Consider the following 20621-nt stretch of genomic DNA (forward strand, 5'->3'; position numbering starts at 1 on the left):
AGCCCGTTGGATTCGTTGCACCATACAACAGTCCTATGCATCGGCTGGTTTGGCCCTTCCCCAAGCATTAAAGGCCCATTCCACCAGATCTCTTGGGACCTCTTGGGCGGCTGCCCAAGGTGTCTCGGCCATGCAACTGTGCAGGGCCGCAACTTGGTCGGGGAGTAACACTTTTGTCAAGTTTTACAGATTTAACACCCTGGCCAGGGAGGATTCCCAGTTCGGACAAGCGGTTTTACAGCAGACTCCGCACGTTCCCGCCCGTTCTGGTAGCTTTGGGACCTCCCCATAGTATACAACCCAGTATCCCATTGGACGGTAGAGAAAATAGGATTTTGGGTACCTACCGGTAAATCCTTTTCTCGTAGTCCATATGGGATACTGGGAGCCCGCCTCTGTGCGGCTTTCTGCTGTAATGGTTCTGTTCCTTACACTGTTCAGGCTTGTTGCCTTGTTAAAATATATATATATATATATATATATATATATACCTTCTCTAAGGTTTATTGGTGATCCCAGAAGTGTTGTTATGGTTCACCTACTTTTGTAATTTTGGTTTGGGTGTGCTGTGAGAATCTCACCACAATTATTGTTCACATACCTCCTCACATAGCTCTCCTTCGGCACAGTTTTTCATTAACTGACTAGTGGAGGGAGGGTAGAGAGGAGGAGCCAGTGCACCCACACTAAAAGCTTTAATGTGCCTGTCTCTCCTGCGGAGGATCTCTACCCCATAGTATACAACCCAGTATCCCATATGGACTACGAGAAAAGGATTTACCGGTAGGTACCCAAAATCCTATTTTTCCCCATTTTTTTATAATTGCACCAACAGTTGATCTCTTCTCACCAAGCTGCTTGCATACTGTCGAGTAGCTCATCCCAGCCTTGTGCAGCTCTATAATTTTGTCCCTGGTGTACTTAGACAGCTCTCTGGTCTTGGCCATGGTGGAGAGGTTGCAGTCTGACTGATGGTTTGGACAGGTGTCTTTTATACAGATAACCAGTTCAAACAGGTGCCATTAATACACGTAATGGGTGGAGGACAGAAGAGCTTCTTAAAGAAGTAGTAACAGGTCTGTGATAGCCAGAAATCTTGCTGGTTGGTAGGTGTCCAAATATTTATTTTCCACAAAAATATACAAATTGTATAAAAATCATACAATGTGATTTCCCGTGTTGTTGTTTTTTTCCACATTCTGTCTCTCACAGTTGGAGTGTACCTATGATGGAAATTACAGACATCTCTCATCTTTTTAAGTGGGTCAACTTGCACAATCGTTGGCTGTCCAAATACTTTTTGCCTCACTGTAACATAATAAACTAGAACCATTGCGATCCAACCACTTACATGTCATCTACTATTTGCATATTAGAAAACTTGGTACCTTCATTTTTTGGAACAAAGTTTAAAGGCAGTTCTTGCTGTTTTTATATTAATCCATTGCTTTCATTGCTTAAAAATAAATGCTTAAAATCGTAACCATGAAGTATAGTTTTAGCTGCTTTGTTGCTTTATCCTTTTTCCCTAAAAAATATTTCTGATTATTGAATAAGTAAAATAAGACTTGTCTGTTTTTTGTTTTAGCTTTTGCTCCATCCTTGGTTTCTCCTTACCAGTATGCAATGACAGGTAAGAACACTATTATATTTTATTCTTATTTTGTGTAAGAGATCGCAAATTAACAGTGCTGTACTTAGAGGTTGCACCTAGAATACATTTAACAGTATTAAACAATCAGGGATGTCCTCTTTTCCCACTTCTGTTCGACATAGCGATTGAACCGCTAGCAGTGGCAATTAGGTCTTCTCCCAAAATTCAGGGAATAAAGATGGGTGAAGAGCATAGCGCTTTTCGCTGATGACACTTTCATTTTTATTTCCGACCCTTTACATACTATTCCAGCCATTTTAAATCTATTTTCTTTGGAAAAATATACGGGTAAAAAATAAATTTGTCTAAGTCTGAACTGCTACCATTGGGAAATTATGATTTGGATATTTTAAAATCACTGAATATCCTTTTTGCCATAACGCCTTTACACTTCAAATATCTTGGTATCAAAATTACTGTTGACATCAAAATTATACGATCTCAACTTCTCACATGTTATTTCAGATATCTCCACAAAACTAGACTCACGGAGCGAAATGCCACTATCTTTATTAGGCCGTCTGGCAGTAATACAATCAATAGTCTTTCCAAAGCTCCTTTTACTGCATGCAAATGCTTCCTTTAGCATTGAAAAAAAATGACATTTTAAAGGTAGAAGCTATTTTTTTCAAAATTTTTATGGTGTAAAAAACGCCCTAGGATTACCAAATTTTAAATTAAAATCTCCAAAAAACGAAGGCGGGCTGGATTACCCTGATGTCCAAGCTTATACTTCAGCTATATTTTTTAGGTAAATCAGCGATTGGCTGTTGAATAAATCAATTTATATGGACCAAAAATTGGATAGATCCATATGTGCCCCTTATGCTCCGGCAGCTCTGGTTCAGTCCACAAAGATAGATATTCCACCAGGTATAAGATCCCATGGATTCAGTATGAAATCCCGGCGGTCGGGATCCCGGCGTTCAAAATCCCGACGCCGGAATCCCGACAAGGGGGGGACGTGGATCGCCCCCCCCCTTGCGGGCTCGCTGAGCTCGCCACGCAGCGGGCTCGGTGCCTCGCTACGCTCGGCACGCTAATTTATTCTCCCTTCAGGGGTGTCGTGGACACCCACGGAGGGAGAAACTGTCGGTATTCTGAACGCCGGGATCCCGATCGCCGGGATTTAAACTGCATCCCGATCCCATATATTGTTTAGGGACGCATATGCAGTTTGGATTAGCACACACAGAATACTACGTAGGGATATACGGTTTTCTTATTTCATACCAATATGGGGCAACCTTTCTTTTATACCATCTCTGGAAAATCCCTAGTTCAATGTATGGAGAGATAAAGGTCTAGACACCTCTTATAAAGTGTTTGACCCAGGTGGAGGTGTCTCCTCATTTCAGACTTTAGTGGAAAAAATATACACTACCAAATAATAGGTTTATGTATTTTCAAATCCGAATTTTTTTACAGAAACATAATTTGTTCGGTTCTCTACCTACTTTCACACCTTTATTGTCTCAAGTCAATATAATTGACTTACTACTAGTATATCTACTCTCACATTCATATAAACTACAATATTTATATAGACTCCTGATAACGAAAATTCATTCAAGCTGTACTCAATGGGAGTCACTGGTAAACAGATGGAAACTCGACACACCTTCTATAAGGAACCTAGAGGATATTACAAACTATCACAAGGAAATCTCTGACATCCATGTATTATCAGGAAGTTTATGTTCGGACAATCCACAGAGCATATATTACTTCATATCGTAGACAATTTATGGTAGTGGATGAGCAAGGACATTGCTTAAAATGTGGGGTAACTAAAGCAGATTATGCCCACTCTATGTGGGATTGTTATAAACTCAAGAAATTTTGTCATAAGGTTCTGAAATATGCCTCTGATATGTTCAAGGTTTCATTTATTTATGATCCAGCGGCACCAATGGGTTTGAATTTTCATTCTTGGCCCATGGAGAAGGTGGAAAAATGCTCAACTCCCCTGCTCATAATTATACTCACCTTAGCAAGAAAATGTATACTTTTACACTGGATAAAAAAATCTGCTCCATTATTAATGTTAAAACAAAAATGACTACAAATAGTATATTATGAATGGAAGTATGCCAGATTAGATCCTCATAATGGGATATCACTGTACATGGCGCCTATTCCTTAATACACTTCATAATGTTAATAAAATACATTTTTCTAAACATTTAAGAGTCATCGATTATGATGTCCACCCTAATGAGCGCCGCTGAGGTTCAGATGATATATTTTTTTTGAAAAGTCAGATCACAACTGAGGCGGTTTTCATTTCCCTACCACCCTCCCTTTTTTTCCTGCTTATCTACCCGTTTTACCCGGTGCGTCCTCGTCATTGTTATGTTTAGTGTATTTCATATATGTAAGTAATGTATGTATAATTAACCGCTCACAACACATTGCATCCCATTGGTATTTCCCTTTATGATCAGGAATTTAATATCTTGATTTGGCTCTACAGTGTGGATTCCATCATTTTCAAAATTTGATCCAATATGGACATAAAGTGAAATGTATAATCCCATGTACAGTATGTCAAAAATTTTAGATGCCAATCTTTGTTATTTGTCTATGTAAGGGTATATTGCTTACTCATTTCTTTTCTAAATTGTTTGAACATGAGTATATATTGTCTTTTTGAATTAGGCAATGTTGTCAGATTGTTTTTTGACAAATTTCAATAAAAAGCATTTAAAAAAAAAAAACGTATTAAACAATGATCAAGCAACAATGAATAATAATCAATACATACCTATATAACACAAAATTAGGTACTTGTTTCCTAGCACGGCCACAACGATCATAATCGCGGTCATCGGGGGTAAAATCGGGGCCATTGCGGGCATCGCATGCGCAAAAAAATCGGGTGCGATGGGCCAGACGCGATGCCCGCGATTTCCCCATAGAGAACAATGTTAAATGCCTCAATTTACCCGCGATGACCCCGATTTCCCATAGGAAACAATGTGAAATGGATCTATTTACCCAAATTATCATAGGGAACAATGGTAAATGGCCCAAAAACACCCCTGAACATTAAAATGTCCCCCCAAAAGTACTATACGCCACCCCGCGATCAACGTGAACCCGAAGCGTGGCGAGCGCAGCGAGGGGCGGCGGTACGCGTCCTCCGACCTTTTCATGCCCCCACTATCCACGTCGGCGTGGAGTTGAGAATAGAATAGTGTGGCGAGCGCAGCGAGCCACCGAGTCCGAAGCGTGGCGAGTGCAGCGAGGGGACGCGGATACCTTCACAGTTATACGCTTCCCCTGGCGGGCTTCCCAGGTGTCCATGGCGACGCGGACACCTGTGAAGCCTGCGAAGGGACGCGTTTACCTGTGAAGGTATCCGCGTCCCCTCGCGGGGCTCGCTGCGCTCGCCACGCTTCGGGCTCGGTGGTTCGCTGCGCTCGCCACAATTTCACACTGTACTAGGATTACAACCATTAAACATTGTCTTATTCTGCTATGCCCATTACATATTCTGTCATAATGACAATTACACATTATGGCACGCACTGCCTCTTACACATTATTCCACACACCATAATGCCCATCACACATGATGGCACACACTGAAAGTTCTTAGCGCGGTGTGGGGCACATACAAAAACGGGCAGGGTGCGGCACCCAGCAAAAGTAGCTTAGAGTGAAAACTTCAAGTCAAGTAGAGCAGTGAGAGGAAAATAAGGTAGACAGCCATTTGTGGGATGGATAAGAGGTAATTTGGGAAAGCAAGGGACTAGGTTACAGTAATGGAGGGAAGATATTATGAGGGGATGAATGAGCACTTTGGTTGCTTCTGAGACTAGAAAGGACCAGATTTTGGAGATTAGAGTTTGAGAGTAATTTTGCATCCACGTTGCATTGTACAAAATGGGAAATATGAGGATATATAAATTTGGATATCGCCAGCGCACAGCTGATATTAGTTGTCAGAGAACATTAGTTAACCAGTGTAGAAGGTTTAGAAGGGTCAAGAATTTATTTTGTTGTCTGAGTAGTTGGTGACTGGATGAGTGGGAAGGTGTTCAGGAGTGGAGGGTGAGAACTGGCTTTAGCAGTGAGAAGTTAAATGGTGGCCTTAGGGAGGGCTGTTTTCAGTGAGTGAAAGCATATTAAAGTGGTACAGTGATGGACTTGGGAAAGGAAGGATGTGAGATAGCTGTAAAAAAACTATTCAAGCTAGTTGGAAGCACAGGGGAGAAGGGAGAGCAGTTTTGTTTGGGATACTAGTGGAGATGTGCATATTTAAGTGAGATTGGGAATATTATAATAGTGATGGGTTGAGGAATTAGGCAAGATGGGAGCAGTTTCCAGGAAAGAAGGTTGTAGACTTCATAGGCAAAAAACAGCTTAAAGGAAGATTTGATTAGTTGGCTGGGTACACACTACATGATATCAGTCACATTTTACAGTGTGTAGTTGTGACTGTATGCTCACATCCTCCATGAGATGCAGTTTTTGATATACTTTAAGTCATATGAGCCAGCCAAGTGGGCTGTTGCATGCAGGTAAATTTGGGATTTATAGATTTACTGTGTGGTGTGTACATCAATATCACCATTATTGGGTACACAAATCATGTTCTGTGCACTCAGCCTAAGAGGAAGTTGGTTAGCAGTAAAGGTGCCCATACACGATGCGATGCGCGCTCCCTCAGGCATCTCATCGCAGAGTACAAAAAGTATGTGCTGCACATACTTTTTGTACTGTCTTCTAAGCGCATTGCATCGCACACAAATCGCATGCGATGCAATATAGTTCAAACCTCACGAAAAAAAAATCTCACCGTGTATGGCCACCTTTAGGTTGAGAACTCCTACACAAGGGCTAGGTTAGAGGAGGCACGCTGTGGGTAGACTGGAGTGAGGACATACTGTGAGGGGGAATTGATCAGAGATGTTAAGACATGTGTACTCTGGTTTGAAGGTGACAATGCAAAGACAAGTTGAGGGATTGGTTATTCTTAAGCCCCGTACACACGGGGTGATTTCAGTGTCATTCGACGGGAAGATGGTCACTTAGCAAACCAGATCCCCGTGTGTACGGGGCGACGGTCTTCAGGAGCTCATGCCCTGCAACCAGTGGCTTCCCCCGGCAGTCTAGTTTTCATCAGCGACCATTGCTGGTTACTGAGGAAAACAGGACACTGGGCAATATGCTCGCTGAGCGATATAACGAGCATATCGGCCGTGTGTACGGTACTAGAGGCAACATTATTGCATACTTAACCCAGGGATCATAATAAAACCTAAAAGCATACAGATGGAGCTGGCTGCATCGTTGCAAGGGCGGCCGCCAGGCTCCGCCATCCATTGGAAAGGGGGCGGGGCGTACAAGATACTCGCGCCCCCCATTCCGACGGAGCTCCCTGCTGCCGTCCGCCATCGCAAGTCCCGCCTCCTCCCAGCAAACCACCCCCTTAACCCTGCTGAGTGACTGGGACGCGCATGCGTGTGAGACTCTTGCGCCCCAGTCTGATGGAGTCGCTCTCAGCCAGCACTCGCTAGTGGGGACATTCTGGTGAGCGCTGATGCTAAATGAGGGGATCCATCTGTAGCTCCTATCCATCCATCTATATCTCCTTAACCTTATGTTGATAATCTAAATATAGCAGTGTGCAAGTAAACCTCCTAGTCAACCTTTTATTATGTATATTCCTGGAACAAGGGCTGTAGTTTACCTACATTGTACCTTAATTTCGCATGAGATCTGGCAGCTGGTTTCAATATATACAGTACATGAGGGCTAAAAAAATATGCCGCTGTTGTTCCTTTTCCATGTTATATCCTATAGAAACACTGCAAGAAATGCAAGACTAACCATTTACTTTTTTGGCATGACACTGGTAGCAGAAACTTTCAAAAATATCTATTATACAGGGATATGTAAAAGATGCATATAAAATAAATTTACTTGGCGAGCTATTTTGTTGTAATTATAATTTCCAGTACTGCATGGTATTAAATGATGCCAGTCCTATGAGTCTATAGCACTTCAAACTACGGATTCCTAACATACGGTGTTCTCCCCAGAAAATTTAGCAATTCGGGTGACAGTAGTAGTAAACTGATGGGGGCAGTGTAATGCTTTGCAGTAATGAGAAATGTTGAAATAATTTTTTGTGGACATTTCCCTGTAGCTTGCTTGACATTTAATTATTTTTAAAACTTTCAGATGTTGTCCACTTACTAAATGGACACAGATAATTGTGTCCAACAATGCATTTTGAGAACAGCATTCTTGGGGCAGCAGATTGCAGATGTATGGGGTGGTATTGTTCACAGGTATAGTCACACAAAGCAGATGTGGTTGTAATCTAACCAGTAATAATCTTTAAACATTTGATCCTCTTATGATGAGAGGCTGTGTAAAGGGGCTTACATATGGGTTGACTCTGCTAATCGATCTGAGCAATGCTCAGATCGCTCAGGAAGATTGTTCGGCACATAGTGCTAGTCAGCGATGTGTTAGCGATGGGTGCTGAGCGATCTGTCAGAGCCAGTGTTCTCCAGTGAGAACACTGGCCCTGATTGGTAATCGGACTAGACTTCTCCTGCATGCAGGATCTTAATCTCCCTGTGATAGCAATGCATGCATCACTGTTGCTGTAGTCCCTACACAAGGAGCGGTGTAGGGTTATTTTCTAAGCGGTCTAGTCAGATCACTTAGAAAATGGGCTGAGATCACCCTGTGTGTAGGCACCTTAAGACACGTGTAATGAATTTATGAATCCGGTTGGTGCTTATCACGAGTTAAAAATAAAACTACAGAGAGAAAGAACAGTCAACTCTTTTGTTTGGTGGCACTTAAACTTAAAATGCCTTAATTATCTATTCTACACAAACAATATTGTGCTCGTATAACAATACATTATGAAGATATATGCTGGTATAACTGAGAGATGTATTCTGTTTGGTTATTAGGGCCAAGCTTGAAAAGTGATAAAATGGAGAGTGATAAATGGCCAGCCAATCAGCTCCTACCTGCCATGTCACAGGCTGTGTTTAAAATATGACAGTTAAATTCTAAATGTTTGGTGGTTTATCACTCTCCATTTTATCACTTTTCGAGGCTTAGTACATCTCACCCTTATGCAGGGTACACACCAAAACGATTTTGGCACAATCCCATCAATCTGGATCCAATTCAGACTGATTGGATGCAGATTGGATGCAGATTTGGTCAAAATCGTTTGGTTGGATCTGAATTGGATCCAAATCAGATCCTACCTGCTGCAGGTAGGATCTGTAAAAGATCCATTCATCTGAATACAGAGGGGATCAGATCGTATGCAAATTGTACGATCCGATTTGCATCCAATCCAAATCGTTTTGGTGTGTACCCAGCATTACTGTGTAAAGATCAAATAAAAATGCACATACATTCGATAGGAGTAGCGATCTCTTTAATCATCTGCTATCAGTATCAAATTGGTTAATGAGAGTTTCTAGATCCACTATATATGTTTACAAGTTTGTCAGCAGTAAAACACTAGACTATATTTGAAACTATTTTGTTGATTCCGACAGTTTGATACAACAAAATGTTCAGATGGTCTAGTGTGTACCCACTATGTCATCGACTCTGACTGCACTATCAGCGACATCCTCCGTCGCCTGTTCATACAGGGCGAAGGAGGACATTGCAAGCAGCTGGCATTGGCAAGTGTGTATGCATTTCCCAATGCAGTGTCCAGTTGGAGGCAATGTTGCTTGGTTTTGTGTATTCAGCATAAGAATTTGTGCTGATGAGGGAACCGATGGTAAGGCTCAAGTGTGGTAAACCACTGAATATGGTTCTATGTTTGTTTTTTATGGCCTCTACTCATTTTTGTCTGACTTATTTGGAGAAATGTGGATAAAGCGTAATAGTTACGAATTTCTCCGTTTTTAAGTGTCTTGTTAATGTCAGTTCTGTGAACACTTTCTAAAGCAGTAACTATTATTTTAAATGCAGTCTCATTAAAGGACAGTTAAGATAGGAAATGCAATGCTATCATTAATTCTATTTTTCTGGCAGTGGGAGCTTTCCTTAGACGTTAGCAAAGCAATTCTGACAGCTCAGTACAGCTAGCTGAAGCAATTAATGCCAGTATACCAAAATAATTATTGATTTTGCTTGCACAAGTACATGAAGCAACCAAAACACTTATGCTGCATTTGTGTGTGTCTGATCTGTAAGTATTTCTGCTTGATCAGAATGAGTGCAATAAACTCATTGGAATAAAGTATGACCTAGAAGAGCTGTCTAGAGGTCCTCGTAGCTATGAGTTAATGACACAGAGACCACTGAAGGAAAGTCTTACTGCCTGGATGTGTCCATCCTTCAAAGTTTACAGAAGGCAAATTGGTTAATTTTAAAGAGATGAGATCTTCGTCACAGAGAAAAGGACAGACTTGGACATAATGAGAACAAAACTATAAATAAACAGTCCACTTAATGGGCATTTTGTCTACCCAGGGTCTGCTGTGGTCGGGTCTCCAGGCGATAAATCGACATCAGCGGTCTGATTTGATGCTGTTTAGATTTGGTCATCGTGATTTCAAATCTAAGGTCAAGATAGACTAAGTAGTGTATTTTCTGGTGTGTTGACATTGACAGTACCTACCACAAAATGCCAACTGGTTCTAATCCCAAAACAGTTTGACCTTCTAAGAAGAACTTGTCATCTGTTTCAGATCCCTTATCCGGAAGATTTATGACCATGTCCAAAATTAGAAATTGAATAATAGTATGTTCACCCACACAAATGGATGATCTGTCCTAGGGGGAGAGTGATAAAGCAGAGATAAGGTACAGACAATCCTTTTCAATCTGTCATTTTTAAATGCAGTGTTTGAAAAGACAGGAAGCTTGTTGTTTGGCACTTTATCTCTTGCTAAATCTCCCTAGTAAACCTTGAAGGGCCAGAGGCACAGATTTTTCAGTAACCCCCCGTGCTGCAGCACCATTTAAACAAAATTAAATAAAAATTGAATTTGGTATTTTTTTTTTATTATTTTTGAGAATTCAAAACAAACATACAAAATACATTAAAACAAGTGGTAATTGCATTTCCCAGTAATGTCAGGAAGAACAGCGGCGAATACAGTTGTTAGACAATATCATACACTTTACATTTCATAGTCATATTTAAGTATATCACAGTTCAACTCCAATATACACATACATAAATATAGACTAAATAACAATATATACCATAAAGTAGCATAGAATAAACGAATAAGTATAAAAGTGAGCATGGCTGCGGCACCGTTTTAAGAGGAACAATGGGTACTTTGCGCCAAATTCAGGCATGTTATTGGCTATTCCTGATGCCCCAGCACTTCCGGAGTTGAAGCCCCCAGCACCCTAACAGCATAGCTGCAGGGCTTTCACATGAGTAAAAAACGTCTAAAAAAAAAAAACAGTAAAATCTTGGAGCTTAATCGAGTGAGCGAGGAAAAAAAATGAAGTGCAAGGAGGCAGTTTATTATAATAACCGACAATGCAATGAAAGCTCCCTGCAATAGAGATCATGGCACACATTGTAAAACATCTAAAACAGTGTGGCATAGATGCTACAAATATACAGAACAAGAAGAAATGAACAGTATGCAAACCAGTTAGAGGCAGCAAAAAATAAAAATCTATATGGACAAATGGAAAGCAGTGAAGGGGTCAAAAAAGAGGCAGTGTAGTTGCAAAAGACCATAGGTCAGTCCCCAGTAAGTTTTCTCCTTCCCATTGCATATCAATCCAACCACGCTGTTGCTTCACATGTAGTTGGGAAGAACTTTGTTTCACCATTAGCCACCACGCGGAGCTTGGAAGGAAACTATGGCATATGGCAGGCCTAACTCACAGAAAGAATTATAGTAAGAAAAGCTTAAATAGTGGTACTTGTTGGGTGTTTTCAATGTTAAAAGCGTCCCCACGCCACCCCCACTATCAACGCCAACCCAAAGCGTGGTGAGCACAGCAAGGGACGGCGGTACGCGTCCTCCGACCTTTTCATACCCCAACTATCCACGTCAGCGTGGAGTTGATTTTATATAGTGTGGCGAGTGCAGCGAGGGGACACGTAATACATGTAAAATAATACACGGGGCTCGCTGCACTCGCCACGCTTCGGGCTCGGTGGCTTGCTGCGCTCGCCAGACTATATAAAATCTCGCGAGCTTGCTGCGCTCGCCACGCTTCGGGTGTGCGTTGATAGTGGGGGAGCATTTAACATTGTAAGCACCCATCAGGGTGCTTATACAATTAAAAATCGTATAGGGGCTTATACAATTTAAAATCTCATCGCATGCGGGCATATGGCATGTGATGCGATGTCATACAACTTAATATCGTGGGCGCCGTGCTAGGAAACAAGTACCTAAATAGTTTTTAACAGTTTTATTAGTTTAATTTAAAGTATTGAATTATTGAAAGTTAAGGGAACTTGCATGGTGCGGTGTCTAATAATATGGTGTTCCCATTATAGATAAAGGCCAAAAAAAGTGCAGTGACGGATTGAACTTACTTGGTTTGGTGGAAAAAAGCTATGGAATCTCACTAGGAAATCAATTATCCTGGTACAGAACAAAGTCCATAATTTGTTCTGTTGTGTGACTAACATTGATTTGATTAAAAATATGCATTTTGATGATCTATGCATTTTGATGAGCTCTGATAACCCACTTAATGAGTAAGGTCATGTCAGGGGCACTTTGAAACCGGGTAATTCCGTATATCATAGGCATTGTGTGCCAAATTACTGAATAGGCCATTAGCCGAAAACACACATCACATATAAGTGCTCATTGTGCAGTAAAAAATAATTCAGTGGCTAAAGGGAAAAAGGATTTCCTGTCTGGGCCTTATGTTGTATGCTTTTGTACTTGCAGAACAGTGTTCTCTGTATTTCTGCTACAGATAATCAAACCATTGGTTTTCAGTCTGTAAATTATATACACACGTAAACCAATACCTCTGAGAACCTGATCAAATTGCAGACTTACTGTAATACATACAAAGTGGACCTAAACATTTGAAAATTTAGTGTTTAATTCAATATATATTCTGTTCAGTTGCAGCACAAGTAACTACCTCTGTTTAGTAGTCCTGTATGTACAATGTTGTGTCGAATTTACATTTCTAGTATGTTGCTTAAACTGTGTATAAATAGTCAAATAAAAATGCCTCCAGTTGTGCATTTGCAAAATTATTAAATTTCCCTATCTCTTGGTGTTGTCCATTCGCGTGTCCTTTAATCTGTGTTCTGTTCAATTTGTTTTAGGTGTTGGAGAAAAGTATTCAACATGGGAGCCAACAAAGAGGGAACTAGAGCTGTTACGGCATAACCCCAAGAGAAGGAAAATCACCACAAACTGCACCATAGGTATGCAGAGGAACGGAATGTTGGCCTTTTCTGTTTTAATGGCTTGCAAACATGGCTTATGAAAAGTGATAGAAACTAGAACATTGCTTTCTCATGTATGGTGCATAGCTGAACCACCATTGGCATAAACTTTCCATATGCTCATTTTAGCTTGGACATTGGGCCCTATTCTAGTTTACTCTTTCTGACAAAATCTTTCTTAGATGGACAAAACCATGTGCACTGCAGGTGGGGCAGATGTAAAATGTCCAGAGAGAATTAGATTTGGGGGAGTTATTTTGTTTCTGTGCAGGGTAAATACTGGCTGCTTTATTTTTACACTGCAATACAGATCTCACTTTGAAGTAAAACCCCACCAAAACTAACTCTGCACAAGTAACGTCTGCCCCACCTGCAGTGCACATGGTTTTGTCCATCTAAGAAGGATTTTGTCAGAAAGAGTGAACTAGAATAAGGCCCATTGAGACAAGATTTTGCTGCTCTAAACGTTACCTAACATTCTGCATCCAGTCTGTGATAAATATGGTGACTCCTTCAGTATTCATTATATATAGTGCCATAGCCTGAAGGGGTGCCTTTGTCCTCCCCCACTGACCCACCACACACACACACACACACACACACACACACACACACACACACACACACACACACACACACACACACACACACACACACACACCACACACACACACCACACACACACACCACACACACACCCCACACACACACCCCACACACACACACACACACACACACCCCACACACAGTAGAGACCTACATTGAGTTGGGATGTGTGTATCATTGATCAGTCTCCTAGTAAATGCAACTAGACTGAATACTATTTTATCTTTTTAGGTTTGCGAGGGTTAATCAATCTTGGGAACACATGTTTTATGAACTGTATTGTTCAGGCACTTACCCACACTCCTCTGCTACGAGATTTCTTCCTTTCTGACCGTCACAAATGTGAAATGCAAAGCCCAAACTCTTGCTTGGTTTGTGAAATGTCTACGCTTTTTCAGGAGGTGAGTACTGTAGAAGAGCACCGTATGTTTGTTTGTCTTTGTATTGTTTTCTGATTTGAAAGGCAAATTTCCACATATCTTTGAAAGGAATGGTTCCTAGATCCCAACAGAAATGGTCTGTGGCTTCCCTCCATACACCACACACCTAGATATATTTAACTGAATTATCTGGTTTAAAGGCCGCCATACACTATGCAATTTGGGCCCGATTCTAAGGAATCGGGCCGTGAAATTGGGCCAAATCGCATGTGCAGACATCCCATCCGACCCGATGCGCGGTCCCGTGCGCATCGGGTCGGATTCGGGAGGTCGGACGGGCTGCACCTAAGATTTGTTAACTCTTATGTGCAGCGTATAGTACTTGCGGTGGAGGGAGCCGAGCGGGGGACTGTAAGCAGGGAGCCGGGCTAGAGAGGCAGTGGGCGCACTATCCTGGGGGGGGGGGGGGGGGGGATGCATGAAATAACTTACATCTGACACAGTAATGACGACATGTGTTAACGAATAATTGTCATTTACTTAATAAATTAGATTAATAAAGCATAATGAATTAATCACATGAAATCTAATAAATAATGAGAACCATAACAAAGAATCACAACATTAATCATTAGATCGACCGCATAATGGCAGACTGGATTCAATGTCCTGCCTGCCGATGGGCCCTAAGGGGGCGTGGCCGCAGAAATGGCCGTGGATTGGCGATCTGCGGCCTGAATCACGGCAATCCACGGCCGTTATCGTCAGAATGGGCCCGACAGCTTCTGAAGTCGGGCACGTTCTGCCGTGATCCTGCATCAATGCTGTCGTTAATGACCGCATTGAATAGGGTGCCGCCACTATTTCCCACGTCGAAAATAGCAGCGGCACATTGCATACCCCCCTTAGTATGGAGGATTTTAAAGCTGTTTCATTGATTTAGAGGTTCAAAACCAACTTTTGTCAAAATGATTTAGGATACAATCCTGGTCTTCTGGATTGATTGTATATAGAGGGCTCTCATCTGTTATAAAAGCACAGGACTACTTAACTGGAAGGGTGGCTTATCTATCAAAGTATAGTAATTGTAAAAGAGTCTTTGACATACATAGATTATTTTTTTGTACCCTCTTGCAAAGGCTTGAGAAGGTGGTAGCAGTACACACATCCTGGAGACGCAGCTACTTGAATACCCTTGAGATTTGATTGTTTTAATTCCATTAATTTCCATTTGTTTCACAAAACGATCACAAACTTTTCACAATATTTCTTCTTTTTTTGTTTTCATTTTAGTTCTACTCTGGGCACCGATCTCCACACATTCCATATAGGCTTCTGCACCTTGTATGGACACATGCACGGCATTTAGCGGGGTACGAGCAGCAGGATGCACACGAGTTTCTAATTGCTGCATTAGATGTACTGCACAGACATTGCAAAGGTGAGCATAATAATCTTCCCTCATGGCTGTCAATTAATTTTCATTTCATTTAAAATTTGTTTTCTATTGTGAAATGCTAATAAAGATAATTTTAATAATGTGAATATAATATAATGGTCTTCTGAAAGAGTGGTTCCTAGTACTGTACCAAAATGATGGGTACAGTTTTGTGTATTAACGCAGATTCAGCTGTAATCTCTCTGGCAATCCGGTTCCACTAAGGCAGAGGTTCTTAAACTCGGTCCCCACAAAGTTCACGTTTTTCAGGTCACCCGACAGGTGCATTCATTACTCATTGACACAGTTTAAAAGATCAACAGGTGTAGCTAATTTTCTCTGACATGCAGCAGGGACCACTGGAATCACATCGGGTATTAGAGCTGGGAATGCTGGGAGCTAGGCACTTCTTAATAATAATTAGGGGATACTGGCTCCTCCCCTCTAAGACCCACAATCCCCCAGTGAGAAAATTGTGCCAGGGAGTTAGGTCACAGTTTTTTCTGCTCCTGCACATTTTTTCTAGCTTTTGCTATATACATAGATTTTTACATCTTTCGCTTGATAGCAAGTGTGAATCCCTTCCCCACTTATTGAAAGGTGTGGGTCCGGGCATTCAGCGCCCCTGGAGTTCCAGGTCGTCAGTCAGGACCTCGCTAAAGGTACCTGCCTGCACAGGTTCCGTGCTCCTGCCGCCCCTCCATCAAAGGGGACGCCAGTCACGAAGGAGAAGCCTCCGGTGGTGAGTAAGGCGCTGAGCGCACTTTCCACACGCCGTCCCCTGCTTCTCCGTCTGCCGCGCTGTGCGCGGGTCTCTGCAGCGTTGTGAGGACGCCGCCATCTTGCAAACGGCGCGTACCTGTGTACTAGTCCCACGCGGCAGAACTTAGTGCCGGAGGCATTACATGCAGTGAGCGCTAGCAAGCGGGTGGCTCTGGGCGCTGTCAGGACTGCACAGGCTGGCTAGGTAGGAGGGAGAGGGGACACGCTGTTACACGGAGGCGGGCATGGCGCGGCCATTACGCAGATACACAGTAAGGCTGACTCTTTCCTGTTCACAGGTGACTGCAGCTTAGAGGGCTCTGAAAAGAAAGGTTTATTACTGACACAGTGTTTTGCACTGTATTGGTCTTGGTGTATCAGGGCTCATTCTCCTCCAGGTCTCACAGAACCCTGAGGTTTCTGGCTTGTGAGAGGTGTATCTGTATTCAGTGTGTGTGTGTGTGCAAGATCCTGTATCGCACGCTGTTGTTGGACCGGGCGAGCAGGGATCATGACGGGCAAGTCCAAGGCCTCTCAGAAGGTTTTCGCTTGTACTGTCTGTACAGCAAAGTTTTCTCAATACACAGCTGAGGGCAATGCCACTGTTTGTCAGTCATGTTCAGGTGCTGAATCTGCATCACTGGCGGGGTCTCAGGCGCCCCAGTGGGCCTCAACCTTAGTGGGTACTATGTCTAAACTCACTTCTGAATTGGCGCTGGCTCGCAGAGCAGAGCCATCTTGGGCTACAGCCCTAGCAAGGTCTGTGGAGGGGTTAGCTAACTCCATGAACAGACCAGAGAGGCCTTCTGCATCCAGCAATAAGCGTCCTTATCAGGCCATTATTGTGGAGGATGATTTAGAGGAGGAACAGGATCCATTTCACGAAATGGAAGATGGTGAATGGGAAGAGGTTCAGGATGTCATTCCTGAGGGAGAGCCTACACCTTTAGGGATAGAGGCTCTTATTATGGCGGTAAAGGAGGTACTTCGTTTACCGGACGATCCCAGACCAGAGCCGCAGGAATTTGATCTGTTTGGTGGGGTTCAGAAAACATCAGTGGTCTTTCCCTGTCCAAATCAGGATCAGCTTGTGGCTGCATGGAAGAACCCGGACAAACGGTTTCAGATTCCCAAGCGTTTTCCTTCTCTATATCCCTTTGAGCCAACCGCCCTAAGCAGGTGGGAGACTCCACCTCCTGTGGACACCTCAGTTTCCCGTCTGTCCAAGAAGACAACTCTGCCAGTCCCGGGGGCTTCGGCCTTGAAAGATCCCTCAGATAGAAAGATGGAGGCTACTCTCAAGGCCATTTATGTAGCAGCAGGGACTCAACTCAGACCGGCTATAGTTTCGGCCTGGGTAAATAGGGCAAATGTAAAATGGGCGGAGCTAATCATTGAAGGATTGGAGACAGGTATGCCCGTGGATGAGATTCGCTGCTTAGCTGAACACGTTAAGGAGTCTGCTATGTTCTTAGGAGAGGCGGCTAAGGATGTATCCTTAATCTCTTCTAGAATCTCAGCAAGCGCCATTTCTGCACGGAGAGCCCTCTGGCTTCGCTCTTGGCAGGCGGACGCGGAATCTAAGAGAGCTGTGGAGGGTCTTCCCTTTTCCGGGGACATCCTTTTCGGACCTGAATTAGATAAATGGATTTCACAGGCGACGGGAGGGAAGTCGTCATTTTTACCGTCGGCAGCTCCTCCTCCTCCTAGGCGACAGTTCGCAGGTCCGTCTTTTCAGTCCTTTCGGACCCAGCGCCCCTTCCGGGGCAGAGGAAGAGGTTTCCAGTCGACCAGAGGTTCCAGAGCCAGAGCCCGACCTCAGGCTGCACCAAGAGTCCAGGAACCTAAGCCCCAGCAGAAGCAGGTGGCATGACGGTTTACCAGCTTCCGTCAACAGTTTACCCGTAGGTGCCCGTCTGTTGGCCTTCGGAACCCAATGGTTCTCCCTTTCGGAGGATCCTTGGGTTCGCAGGGTGGTGTCAGAGGGGTACCGAATTCAGTTCGATTCCACTCCTCCGGTACGGTTTTTCACAACGGCTCTGCCTACATCTCAGGAAAAGAGAACGAGCCTGTTGGAGGCCATTCGGATCTTGCTGGAGGCTCAGGTCATCATGCCGGTCCCAGCAGCTCAGAGGAACACAGGGTTCTACTCAACCCTCTTTGTAGTCCCCAAGCCGGATGGGTCAGTCAGGCCCATTCTCAACCTGAAGCCTTTGAATCTGTTCGTCTCGTATCAACCATTCAAGATGGAATCAATCCACTCAGTGATTGCTTCGTTGGAGCCAGGGGAGTACATGATATCATTGGATATCAAGGATGCTTACCTACACATCCCGATTTGGATCTCTCACCAGGCCTTTCTTCGTTTTGCCATCGGTCGGGATCATTTTCAGTTCAGGGCTCTGCCTTTCGGATTATCGTCAGCGCCCAGAGTATTCACCAAGACTCTATCAGTAGTCGTTGCATACCTCAGATGTCAGGGGGTGACAATAATCCCCTATCTGGACGATCTCCTAATCAAGGCTCCAACGAGGGAGTTACTGGAGAGTCAGGCGAGGTTAACTACTCAGAGTCTCTGAGGGTCTTCCTGCCAGAAGACAAGATCCAGGCTATCTTGCTCCTAGTTCAGAGGATCTTACTTCCACAGAGGATCAGCCTACATCTGTGTACCCAGCTGCTAGGGAAGATGGTGGCAGCTTTCCCAGCTCTGACGTGGGGACGTTTCCACTCAAGACAGTTTCAGTGGGATCTTCTCAGAAAGGGTGCGGGCTCGCACCTGAATCTGCACAAAAGGATCCACTTGTCGGCCGAGGCAAGACATTCTCTTCTGTGGTGGCGACACAGAAGGAACTTAATAGAGGATCGTCGGTTTGCAGTCCAGGACTGGATTGTGTTGACAACGGACGCAAGTCTCCGCGGCTGAGGGGCCGTAGTGCTTCATCTCTGCCTCCAGGGCAGGTGGGACCTGCAGGAGAGTCGCTTGTCCATCAATGTGTTGGAGATCAGAGCCATATACAATGCTCTGTTGGAGGCTCAGGAGTTCCTTCAGGGTCAACACATAAAGATAAGGTCGGACAATGCCACGGCAGTCGCCTACGTGAACAGGCAGGGCGGCACGAGGAGCAGCATGGCCATGAAGGAGGTAAAGAAGGTTCTTCAGTGGGCAGAACGGTCAGGAGCAATTCTGCTGGCAGTGTTCCTTCCAGGTCGGGAAAATCTAGAGGCCGATTTCCTCAGCAGGGAGGACCTTCACCCAGGCGAATGGTCTCTCAACCCCGAGGTGTTTCGGGAGCTCACCGACAGGTGGGGAGTTCCCGAAGTGGATCTGATGGCGTCTCAGAAGAATCACCAGCTACCAGCGTACGTGGCACGTACAAGAGACCCTCAGGCCATAGCGGCAGACGCTCTGTCGACTCCGTGGGAGTTCAGTTTTGTCTACCTGTTCCCGCCTCTTCCACTTCTGGGCCAGGTGCTCAAGAGGCTCAAGAGGGAACCAGTGCAAGCTATTCTGATAGCGCCCTGGTGGCCTCGCAGAACGTGGTTTTCAGACATCCAGATGTTACTGGCAGACGAGCCAGTTCGGTTGCCCCTCAGACCGGATCTTCTTCTGCAGGGACCCTTCTTCCATCAGAATCTGCCACAGCTACATTTGACGGCGTGGCTGTTGAGACCGAGGTCTTGCGGGAGAAGGGAATTCCAAGAGCTGTAATCCCTACGATGTTAAGAGCTCGAAAGCCCGCCTCAGCAGCGCATTATCACAGAATATGGCGCTCATATGCGGGTTGGTGCGAGTCTAAGGGCTGGCCATTTCGAGTATTCAAATTGTCCCGCCTTCTGTTGTTCTTACAGAAGGGGTTAGACTGGGTTCTCTTAAGGTCCAGGTTTCAGCCTTGTCTGTTCTCTTTCAGAGGAGATTGGCCCTCATTCCTGAGATACAGACATTTTTTCAGGGGGTGCTTCGAGTACAGCCTCCCTTTGTACCTCCCACAGCTCCTTGGGATCTGGACTTGGTACTAGCCTTCTTGAGGTCTGAGACCTTTGAGCCACTGAACAGGGTGGAACTGAAGTTCTTGTGCTGGAAGACAGTACTCTTGCTAGCCCTTGCCTCAGCTCGCCGGGTTTCGGAGCTGAGTGCTCTGTCCTGTAAGCCTCCGTATTTAATTTTCCACGAGGACAGAGCAGAACTGCGTACCCAGGCCGGGTTCCTTCCGAAGATGGTATCCTCATACCACATTAACCAGCCTATCGTGGTTCCGGCCTTCCAGGGAGATTCGCCAGAACAATCCTCCTTGGACGTGGTCAGGGCGCTTCGGATTTACGTCAAGAGAGCCAGGTCTATACGCAAATCGGATTCCTTATTTGTACTCTATGACG

At 44.1% G+C, this 20621-nt stretch overlaps 1 protein-coding gene across 11 annotated transcripts in view; it reads left to right on the top strand.

The window, feature by feature from the left end:
* The window catches only part of LOC146020380 (ubiquitin carboxyl-terminal hydrolase 22-A), an 83275-nt gene that overhangs the window by 37489 nt on the left and 25165 nt on the right, over positions 1 to 20621 (top strand). For all 11 annotated transcript variants that reach the window (XM_083153459.1, XM_083153463.1, XM_083153460.1 and 8 more), the window contains 4 exons: positions 1589 to 1633; positions 12939 to 13040; positions 13899 to 14068; positions 15341 to 15488. In XM_083153459.1, the coding sequence (XP_083009585.1) occupies positions 1589 to 1633; positions 12939 to 13040; positions 13899 to 14068; positions 15341 to 15488 (465 nt within the window). The remainder of the gene's footprint in view (positions 1 to 1588; positions 1634 to 12938; positions 13041 to 13898; positions 14069 to 15340; positions 15489 to 20621) is intronic.

The sequence above is a fragment of the Crinia signifera genome, chromosome 7 (genome assembly GCF_055691185.1).
Source record: "Crinia signifera chromosome 7, ASM5569118v1, whole genome shotgun sequence".
Lineage (NCBI taxonomy): Eukaryota > Metazoa > Chordata > Amphibia > Anura > Myobatrachidae > Crinia > Crinia signifera.